At 36.9% G+C, this 12,010-nt stretch overlaps 1 protein-coding gene across 1 annotated transcript in view; it reads right to left on the reverse strand.

The window, feature by feature from the left end:
• Positions 1 to 9,522: 9,522 nt before the first annotated feature.
• The window catches only part of WLS (wntless Wnt ligand secretion mediator), a 127,410-nt gene continuing 124,922 nt past the window's right edge, over positions 9,523 to 12,010 (reverse strand). The window contains exon 12 of the mRNA XM_012653773.1: positions 9,523 to 9,801. Coding sequence (XP_012509227.1) covers positions 9,680 to 9,801 — 122 coding nt within the window. The 3' untranslated portion in view covers positions 9,523 to 9,679. The remainder of the gene's footprint in view (positions 9,802 to 12,010) is intronic.

Below are 12,010 nucleotides of genomic sequence, written 5' to 3' on the forward strand. Positions count from 1 at the left end.
GTTGATCTTGATCACCTGGCTGTGGTGTCTGTCGAGTTTCTCCACTACAGAGTTTCTCTTTTTCCTGCTTTCCATTACTCTTTGGAAGGAACTCACTATGTGCAACCCTCTTCAGAAGTGGGGGTTTTGCTCTAGTTCTTTGAGGGCAGAGTATCTACATAAAATTTTAAAAAATTATTTGGAATACTTCTGCATGGAAGATTTATATCTTCTCTCCATTTATTAATGTATTCAATCATTTATACCAGTATAGATTTAGGGATATTTATTTTATACATTATTTGAATTATAACCCAGTACTACTTTACTGTATTGTGATGATTTGTTTGAATTGTTCCAGCTTTGGCCATTCAGAGTTCTTTCAGCGGGCTCCTCTGCTCCTTCGATATACTGTCATTAATGGACTGCGGTTTCTTGTGTGTACTTTAGCAATTCCTTGCTTTCTGCCACTATAAGATGCTCCAGACTCATTTCTATATTTCGTGACCTAGTGCTACAATCAGCCATTTCTCCAAGTAGAATCGTATTTAAAAAAAAGAAAAAAGATCTAATATGCTCATTGCTAATGAGAAGTCATTGCTTTCAGGCCCCCTCAGCAGACAGGGCAAAAAAACTGTGTGTGTATACTGGTACTTGTATGTACGAATATCTATAATTATTTCTATCTGTACCCATTTGCATTTATATTAAGTTAAATATGAATTCTTACTGATGTCTCCAATTCTAACCCATTACTATAGAGATCGTTCTAGCCTCCTCTCTTTGCTGATCTGAAAATTTCTACTCCAACAGTTAGATATCTGGTTCCCACCTTCTGCCGTAGTTACTTAATTATCCAATCCAAGTATACGTGTATATCCCATTCAGAATTGTTAACTGTATCCCCATGGAAACATCTTATCAACTAGAGTACAATGTTTATGTATAGTTCCTATGCTGTTGTCTTACATATTCTACCTATTTCCAAAATTACTTATGTCAATATCTTATTTCCCAGCTGGGCTGGTGGCTCACACCTGTAATCCTAGCACTTCGTGAGGCCAGGGCGGGAGGATCACTTGAGGTCAGGAGTTCAAGACCAGCCTGAGCAAGAGCGAGACCCCCATCTCTACTAAAATAGAAAAAATTAGCCAGGCATGGTGGCACGCACCTGTAGTCCCAGCTACTTGGAAGGCTGAGGCAGGAGGATTGCTTGAGCCCAGGAGTCTGAGGTTTCTGTGAGCTACACTGACATCATGGCACTCTAGACTGGGTGACAGAGTGAGACTCTTTCTCAAAAAAAAAAAAAAAAATCTTATTTCTCACCTGCTTCAGTGAGGTTGTGATACAGTTAGATTCTCTTGTTACAGTCTGCCTTCTTCGCTTCCCCAAGCTTCTATTTCACTATTCAACTATTTATTCAACTATTCTATTTAACTATTCAACTATTTAACTAAACTATTTTCATTTTTATTTAGTTGATTATATTTTTAATTTCTCTTGAGACTTCTTCCTTGATCCATGTGTTATTTAGAGGCACATTGTTAAATATCCAAATATTTGGAAATTTTCTATCATTCTGTTATTGATTTCCAGTTTATTAATAATTCCATTATGGTCTGAGAATATGCTTTGTATCCTTTCCAGTCTTTTAAATTCCTTCAGGTATGTTTTATGGCCTAGAATGTGGTTTATCCTGGTAAATGTTCCATGTGAGCTAGAGAAGAATGTGTATTCTGCTATTGTTGAATAAATATTTTATGCATATTAATTAGATCCAGTTGATTAATGGTGTTGTTCAGTTCAACTGTAATCTTACTGATTTTCTGCCTGCTGTAGCTATCAATTACTAAGTTATTTAAGTCTCTAACTATCACAATAGATTTGTCTGTTTCTCTTTTCAGTTCTGTTAGTTTTTGCCTCAGGCCTTTTGATGCTCTGTTATTAGGTGCATACCCGTTGAGTATTGTTGTGTATCTTGAAGAATTGGCACCTTTATCATTATGTAATGTGCCTGATAATTTATCCCTGACAGTTTTTCCTTGTTGTTAAGTCTGATTTGTCTGAAATTAATAAAGCTACTCCAACTTCCTCTTACTTAGTATTATTAAGGTATACATTTGTCTATTACTTTATTTTTAACCTATACGTGTCTTTATGTTTAAAATGGGGTTTTTGTAAACAGCGTATGGTTGGGTCTTCCTTATCTACTCTGACAGACTCTGTGTTTTAATTGGTGTATTTAAGTCATTCACATTTTAATATGATTATTGATATAGTTGGTTCAGTAACTACCACGTTTGTAACTGTTTTCTATTTATTGCACTTTTTCTTTGTTTCTTTTTTATTCCGCTCCTTTTTCTTTTTTTCTTTTCTTTTTATTTCAAAATATTAAGGGGGTACAAATGTTTTTGGTTACATGGATTGCTTTTGTAATGCTTGAGTCATGGCTATAGTGTGCCCAGTCACCCAAATAGTGTTCATTGTACCTGTTGGGTGGGTATTCACTCCTCCCTCTTCCCACTCCCCACAGCTTGATTTCCGCTGAGTTTACCTCCTTCTGTGCACATGTGCACTCATCAATTAGTTCCAATTTAATAGCAGGTACATGTGGTGTTTGTTTTTCTATTCTTTAGATATTTCACTTAAGATAATGGTCTCCAGTTCCATCCAAATTGTTGCAAAAGGCCTTAATTCATCCTTTTTATGGCTGAATATTACTCCATGATATACATATACCACATTTTGTTAATTCACTCATGAACTGATGGGCACTTGGGTTGATTCCACATCTTTGCAATTGTGAATTGCACTGCAATAAACATTCATGTGCAGGTGTCTTTTTGATAAAAATGACTTCTTTCCCTTTGGGTAGATACCCAGTAGTGGGATTGCTAGATTGAATGGTAGGTCTACTTTTACTTCTTTGAGAAATCTCCATACTGTGTTCCATAAAGGTTATACTAATTTTCAGTCCCACTAATAGTGTATAAGAGTTCCTTTCTCTCTGCATCTATTGTTTTTGGACTTTTTAATAAAAGCCATTCTAACAGAAGGTGACAGCTCATTGGGGTTTTAATTTGCATTTCCCTGATGATTAGTGGTGTTGATCATTTTTTCATATATTTATTGGCCATTTGCCTATCTTCTTTTGAAAAACTTCTGTTCATGTCTTTTGCCCAGTTTTTAATGGGATTTTTTTTTTCTTGCTGATTTGCTTGAGTTCTTTGTGATTATGGATATTAGCCCTTTCACAGATGTGTAGTTTGCAAATATTTTCTCCCATTCTGTAGGTTGTCTATTTGCTCTGTTGACTATTTCCTCAGCTGTGCAGAGGTTTTTAATTTAATCAAGCCCCATTTATTTTCCCCCCTCTTTTTCTGCTTTCTCTGGTTTTAGAACATTTTATATGATTCCATTTTCTCTCTTCTCTTAGCATATCAATTATACTTAAAAATAATTTTTAGTAGTTGCCCTAAAATTTACAATATATATTTATGACTAATTAAATTCTCCTTTCAAATAATACTGTTACACTTTACATGCAATGCAAGTACGTTATAACACAGTATTCCCAATTCATCCCCTCATTCTTTATAAAATTCCTGTTATTCATTTTATTTATCTATGTGCCATCAGCACCTAATAAATTGTTACTGTTCTTACTTTGAGCACTTATCTATTAGATCAATTAAGAATAAGAAAAAAAATAAAAGATTTTATTTTACTTTCATTTATCCCATCTTCAACATTATTCCTTTCTTTTTTAAAATCTGAATTCTGGCCTATATTATTTTCCTTCTCCTTGAAGGATTTCTTTTAACAATTCCTACATAGAAGGTCCGATGATGATGAATTTCCATTGTTTGTGAGAGAAAGTCTTTATTTCTCCTACTTTTGAAGAATAATTTTCTGGGATGTAAAATTCTAGATTGGCTAGTGTTTTTCTTTCAACACTTTAAATATTTCATTCATCTCTTCTTCTGACAAGAAGTCCGATGTAATTCTTATCTTATTCTTCTATAGGTAAGATTTTTTCCTCTCCAGCTTTGGTTTAAGATTTTCTCTTTGTCTTTGTCATTCTGCAGATTCAATGTGATATACCTAGGTATATACTTTTTGGTATTTATCCTGCTTGGTGTTCTATGAGCTTCCTGGATCTGTGGTTTGATGTCTGTAATTAATTTTAGAAAAATCTCATCCATTATTATTTCAAATATTTCTTCTGCTATATTATCTCCTTTTACTTTTGGTATATCCATTACAAATATGTTATGCTTTTTTCTAATTATATCACAATTCTTAAACATTCTGTTCTTTCTATTATTATTATTATTTGATCTTTACATTTCAGTTTGGGACATTTCTATTGATATATCTTCAACTCACTGATTCTTTCCTCACCTATGTCCAGTCTTCTGGTGAACCTATCAAAAGCATTCTTTATTTCTGTTACAGTAAGTTCTCACATAATGTTGTCAACAGATTGTTGGAAGCTGTAACTTTAAGTGAAATAGCATACTGTATAAAGAAACCAATTTTACCATAGGCTAATTAATATAATCAAGAGTTAAGTTCCTGCATCATCTTGCTTAAAGTTGCAGTTTCCAAGAACTTATTGATGACGTTAATTGAGGACTTACTGTACAGTGTTTTTTATTTCTAGCATTTCTTTCTTCTTCTTTCTTAGAATTTCCCTCTGTCTGCTTACATTACCCATCTGGTCTTGCATGCTGTCTATTTTTAAAACTTTTTTTCATTAGATCCCTTCATATTAATCACATTTATTTTAAATTTCCTGTCTGATAATTCCAAAATCTATATCATATCTGAATCTGATTCTGATACTTGCTTTGTTTTTTCACATTGTGTGTGTTTTTCCCTTTTACTATGCCTTGTGAACTTTTGTAGAAAGCCAGATACAATGTATCAAGTAATTGGAACTAAGGTAATTAGGCCTTTAGTATGAGATCTGTGTTAATCTGGTTGTAGGTTGGGCTGTGTTTAATGTTTGCCATAGCTTTAGGTGCCAGAGGCTTTAGTTTCCTCTAATGTCCTTATTTATTTTTTCTCCTCTGTTTTCTTTGAGTTTCCCTAAGAAGTCCTTCTAAAACAGTCTTGTAGCTTTTTCAGTTATAATCCACTGTTATTCAATTGGACCTCTGTTGATGTGGTGTTAGGGTATAGTAGAGGGAACAGTTCTATAATCTGACGTTTAAATCTCACTTTTTAGTGGGCCTGAGTCCCTGGGCTTCAGAAGTGTTTCTTGGCCTTTATTTTTATTTTTTATCCATCTTGGTGAAATAGGAATGCTACAGAGGACCAGAATTGGCTCACCGCCCTTCCTCCAGGTAGATAGATACCAGTCTGGTGAAGTTGTTTCCCTACCTGTGGGCCACAAATGTATTCTCCTATTTTGGGGATTTACTTTAGTTTTAGCTTTCACAATTATGTTTTTAACTTTGTATGTGGTATGTATTGATCTAGTTTTTTTTTTTTTTTTTTTTATAGAATGGAGCAGGTTTCTCAATGCCATCTAAGAATTAGTTGGACATATATTTATAATGGAAAAAAAAGTGTTGAGAGATTTCTCCCAATTTTAGGGGGTTGTGGATGGGGATGGGTTTGGAGGAATGAGGAAAAGCTTCATAGAGAACATGCCGTGCCACCTGGGGCAACCTTGAAGGCAGGAGAGGACGTTGGGGCAAAGGCATTCCAGACAGAAAAACAATGCCAAAGAGCTCTGAGCCAAGAAAGCATCTATGAATGAAATAGTAGTTGAATTGGAATCTATCCTAGAAATCATCTGTGGTCTAATTACCTCATTTCTTAGGTAAGTACTGTGATTTGCCCAAGATTACACAGCTAGAAAGCTGGAGAGCTGGGATTCAGATGCAGGAAGAATGACTTCAGCATTCCCATCCACAGAAGAAGACGGGGACCTGCTCAAGGTGGCCCAGCCAATTGGGCACACAGCCAGGACAAAGCCTTCAGTTCTTGTCTCCCAGCCCCTCCATCCTCCATTCCTTCGCAGGTGTGTATACTGCAGCATAAGTAATGCTCGGAAATTCTACGGAAATTTTAGTGATGGAGTTGATAGAGTCCGCTGGGATCAAGGGGAAAAAGTTTCTATAGGAACCAAAAATAATGTATTCTCAGGAGGCAAAGAGGATTTGTAGAGGAGCACTAATTATGGCCTTGAATAAGCTGCCAGCATATTCTTCTTCATTAAATGAGCCAGAGTCTTTCTTTGGAAACTTTCCTTGATGACGAGGTCTGTGTAAGTGAATACTTATGCTCTAGACTCAAAAGAATGCACCAGCCAACTAAAGCCAACTCTCATCTTAAGAAAGGGAGTGGTGGGAGGACAGTGGGACTGGCAGAGAAGGGTCTTTCCAGGATGGTCACCTTGGAATGTCATCATGCATCAATGAGAAGTAAAAGATGAGATGTTCACATAGCAACATGAATAGGTGTTAAAAACATAGTGCTTACTGAAAAACAGCAAGAAAATGGGTTGAGATATATGGCACCCCATCATTTACAGAAAGAGGGTCTAGGTAAGATCACACAATAAAGATCTCCAAGGGGCTGCATTAGCTTGGGATGAATCACAGCAATTTACAGCTTTGTGTTGCTGAAGACATTTCAATTCTGCTAATAGCCATTTAGTGCTGAAAGGGTTTTCCTCTCATCTGGTCCATGAGTAAGACAAAGCAGGAGGTTCAGAAGGAGATGTGGGTTGGGTATGAACCAGCAGGAGCCCCAAGGGCAAGGACAGAGTGTGCTTGCATGCTAGTGAGGCCCAAAGTCTTGAGTTAAGTGAGGGGCTTTCTTCTAAGTCTTCGTTGAACTAACTTCTTCAAAATTTTCAGGTTACGTTGTGCATGTAGATTCCCTTCAATGACTACAACTTCATTTTTTTATTACTAGGCATAAACCATCAACAATTTTCCCCTTTTGTTTCATCAATGTTTATAAATTGTCACATCAACTATTATATTATTATAACTAATAGTCTAAAAAAAACCCACCCAATTTTGTGAGACTGGTCTGATTAAGGCATTGCTGAATTTTAAAAAAATATTGAAATGTAGCACTGTAACAAGAGTGTACGTATCATAGGCATACAGCTCAATATAACACATTGCCATAATTAATAGGACATTAATTCAATCAGAAATTTGAATGATTCAAACTAGGCTCCAGTCTCAAATATGGTAAGTCTATTTACCTTTCACCTTTACTTCTAGAGATTGGTCCCTTCGAATCCCAACCAAAAGCTTCCTTGGTGGGCCTTGAGTTCTAATTTTTGTCCCCTGGGCCTCATGTGTCTCTCCAAAGTTAGTTCAGCTTCTTGATCTCACAAATTCCTCCATCTGAATTGGCCTTTATACCAAAGGCAGTTCAAAATGCCATGCTCATCTCTCTGGGTTTACTTCCTCTCTCTGATCTTGGACCTGTAATTCTGCACTGCCCTAGTACCTCTCACATTGTTGTGTTAAACTGGGAATCATACAATGCAAGAAGGCCCTTGCCTGTGCCAGGAACATGCACCAGTGAAGCCTTAGCCAGTGTTTCTCAACGCCATCAGATGCAACACTATTGCATTAAATATATATTTGTAATGCTCCCTTTGCAATCCTGAAAAATATTCCTAGAACATATGAATTTTTAGAAAACAATACAATATTTTGTTAAATAGAGACTAAATGAAAAGTAATTCGTATCAAAATAGTAAGTATTTCAATCTGAAAATGCTCAGTCCTGACTATACTAGAGACATAATGAAATTGGCAGATGCTTGCTTCTACTTATAGTGAGTAAATCTGGATGTAAGAGAACTAAGGCAATACTCAAAGAATATTTATTATTGGATTTTTCCCCTTATATTTAACATTTTGAGATAAAGGCTAAATGAACATATCTGTATGCATACATAAGTAGAACCAATGTGGATGTGGCAACTTCAAATACAAACTGATACAGGCGTGTTGTATTGTTGACTCAAATACTAGAAGCGGTGTTGTTGATGATGGAATATTTTGAAGTGATGAACAATTCTTAGTATAGTTCCAAAATCTTTTATTCTGAAACATCTGTTGTTTGTCCAATTAGATCCAATTCTGGCTGATGATGTACATTTTCAAGATTGCAGGTTGCTTTTATAATTACCATGGTGAAGTCATGCTGTATGTGTTTTATATTCCATAGTTGTGTTGTCCAATATGGTGTCCACTAGCCATATATGGTTATTGAGTACTTGAAATGTAGCTACTGAGAAACTAAAATTTTTATTTAATTTAATTTAAAATTGAAAACTGAACCACTGTAAACTATTCTCCTGTCAAACACAACTTGATTGTTTTGGTAGGACTAGATTTCACTTTAAACCATTGAATTGTGTAAGATATTTATGTTGGATTGCAATACCTGTGTCAAGCTTGCGCATTATTTCTAATATATACATCACTATCTAGTTGATGTCGATGGTCTGATTCAATTGTAATAATTTTTGGATGTATTTATTTAACATTGTAATATGTTCATTTGAAAATTTTATGCAGATAATACATTATATGTTACCTGTTTCTTTCTACCTTTTTAAATGTGGCTTCTAAAAATTTTAAATTATAAAAGTGGCTCACATTATATTTCTCTTGGACATTGCTGTTCTGTAGAATCTATAAAATTTATTCTAAGTAAATATTGATCATATCCAGTTTGATTGGTTCTGTAGATAAGCATAAATGGATGGATATTTATTTATTTATTTTTTTGAGACAGAATCTCACTCTGTTGCCCAGGCTAGAGTGCCATGGCGTCAGCCTAGCTCACAGCAACCTCAAACTCCTGGGCTCAAGCCATCCTCCTGCCTCAGCCTCCTGAGTAGCTGGGACTACAGGTGTGCGCCACCACGCCAAACTAATTTTTCTATTTTTAGTAGAGATGGGGTCTCGTTCTTGTGCAGGCGGGTCTCGAACTCCTGAGCTCAAATGATCCTCCCGCCTCGGCCTCCCAGAGTGCTAGGATTACAGGCGTGAGCCACCGCGCCCAGCCAGGATGGATATTTATAAAGCAGTTTAAGCAAGCTACCACAGTGTCTATCACCTGGTAGTATTCAATAAGTATTTGATGAATGAATGAATGAATGAATTTGGATGAAGCAGAAACACATGAAAGCACATTGATTGTGTTAAGCTGGGAATCACAGTTAAAGAAGGCCCTGGCGTGTGCCAGAAACAGGCACCTTTAAAACCTGAGCTAGTGGTTCTCAACCTATCAGATGCAATAGTATCATTTAAAATATATATATTTTTGTAATGCTCCCTTTGCTATCCTGAAAAAAATCACAGATAATCTAAAGTTTTAGAAAAAATACAATATTCTGTTATGTAGAAAATAAATAGGTATAAAGTAATTTGTAACAAAATAATACGTTTTTCAACCTGAAAATACTCAGACATGACTACACTAAAGACATGGTGAAGTTGGTAGATGCTTGCTTCTACTCATAATGAGTAAATTTGGATGTAAGAGAAGTAACAGAATCCTCAATATTTATTTTGACACTTTTTCCTAATATTTAACATTTGGAGATCAAGGCTAACTGAGCATATTTGTGTGCATACATAAGCAGAATCAACGTGGATGTGACAGTTTCAAATGCAAACTGATACAGGTGCGTTGGATTGTTGACTCAAATACCAGAAGCAGACTTGTCATTGACGATGGGATATTTCGAAGTGTTGAACAATTCTTGGTAAATTTCCGAAACAAACAAAGTGCAATCTTCCCTCGATTTAGATGGGAGTTTCATTCCTGGAAAATTCAATCGATATTAAAACCACGCAAGAAATCCTTTTAAAAATATATAAAATGGAGTTTAAGAGCTAGGCTGAGGCAATTGTACAGATGTTTACCTACTTAAATTTCCAGCGGGGTGTTTTAAGTTGTGTGGAACTGTTTCCTTCATTGTAGGACCTTAGCAGATTTGTTCCTCGCCCACTAAATCCTGATAGCACCCCCTCCCCCAGTTATTGGAACAGTCAATCTCTCCACACCCAACACATTTTCCAGCACCTCCCAGGGAGCACTGCCATCCTCATTGAGATCCCGCACCCAGCTCATCTTAAGATAGAGCTGCCTCCCTCACATCCGCTCTTCTCCCAAATTCTGTGAAAGCCCAGCACCGGCACTGGGGGATACAGCAAGCCACTTAGGATGATTCCAAACTTGTATCATTGAATTATCTTTATATTTCTTCTTCTTATTATTTTTTAAATGTGTTACCATCTTCCAAAAAATATGTCTTGGTGAATTGCCTCATAGACAAGAAAAAAATCTGGTGGGGTGAAGAATGAAAGGAAAGCAGGCTGGGTTTGAACCTAGTACCCAAAGCACAAACTTCCAGGGTTTGTACACTTGCAAAAGGTGAGAAGTAAGCGGGTCGTCAATTTAAAGAGGAATATTTGGGTAGTGCGCATTGCACTCCTTGTGTATACAAATACCCCTCCTCCCCCCTCCTCCAGCCGCATCCAGAAGAGACAGCAAACTATGGAGGCTCCTAAGCAAGGTAACAGAGCAGAATAAGGTGATTCCAGACTGAATAACAAGAAGCCAGGAAATGGCGACAGAGTAAGAGAAAATGCCACAAAGTACTGATAGAATAAGAAAAAATAGAACGTGGACGTGTGGGCGAGCACACCGCAACCAGGAAGCCACAGACCCGGGCGCTGTCTTCTAGCCGCGTAGCCCATTCACCTCTCTGTGCCTCGTGTCCTCAGCTCTAGAACGGGAACAGCTCACAAGCACAGTTCACGTATGTCTGTAAGGCCCGCAGGGAGCTGAATGATGTGCAATCTGTAAAGAACTACCCTGCACGTTACTGTCTATCTCCAAAAGCACAAGGAGCACTGCAAATGATTAATTTATGTTTGACCAACTAAACCGACCAGATAGCAAGTCAGGAGAATGTTTAAAGTCGGCAGAAAATGGGAATCAGCCTTTAAGTTAATGACACGGCATGAAGGTACTACAGACCTAGACCAGTGATCTCCAAACTGCAGATCACGCAACCCATTCATGGGTTGTGAAATCAATTTAATGGTCTGCAACCAGAATTACTTCTGGTGAAATAAACTAAAATAGGACAGAAAACATAAGAATGTGCTGTGGTTATAATGGAAAACACTGTTCATGAAATGTTGCTTCAGTCATACATGATTACGTCCCCATGGGTCACACTGTTGCTGGGGGTCACTGACAAGAAATTTGAAAGCCACTGACCTAGACTATCAGAAAGCTTGATTCAAGGAAGAGCTGTATCCTCATCATATATTTTAACCTTGTAGGTACAGATAACAGGTTTCCTAACATCTGTCACATTTATAAGCTAGACAAATATGAAAGAAAATAAGGCAGAATTCTTAGCGGTATGTGTAGCATCCTATGATTAGTCCTCCTGGCCACACCCCCATCCCAATAAAAAAAAATAAAAAAAAAATAAAGAGGAATATTTGATAAGATACACAACTCCATTGTTTAGGAGATGAAAAGCAAATGAAGTCGTCCTTCAGTATCTGCGGGGGATTCGTTCCAGGACTCCCACAGATACCAAAATTTGTGGATGCTCAAGTCCCTCGCATAAAATGGAATAATATTGCATGTAACCTACCCACATCCTCCTGTATACTTTAAATCATCTCTACATTACTCATATTTATACTCTAAATTACTTAATACAGTGTAAATTGCATATAAATAGTTGTTATACTGTTATTTTTTCATTTGTATCTTTTTTATTGTTGTATTGTTATTTATTACTTTTTTGAATATTTTCAATCCACAGTTGGTTGCTGAATCCACAGATACAGAAGGCACACTGTATCATCAAGATAAGAACATGGAGTCTGGGCCGGGCGTGGTGGCTCACGCCTGTAGTCCTAGCACTCTGGGAGGCCGAGGCGGGCGGATTGTTTGAGCTCAGGAGTTCGAGACCAGCCTGAGTAAGAGCGAGACCCCGTCTCTA

Source organism: Propithecus coquereli, unplaced genomic scaffold (assembly GCF_000956105.1).
Source record: "Propithecus coquereli isolate 6110/MARCELLA unplaced genomic scaffold, Pcoq_1.0 Scaffold427, whole genome shotgun sequence".
Classification (NCBI taxonomy): Eukaryota; Metazoa; Chordata; class Mammalia; order Primates; family Indriidae; genus Propithecus; species Propithecus coquereli.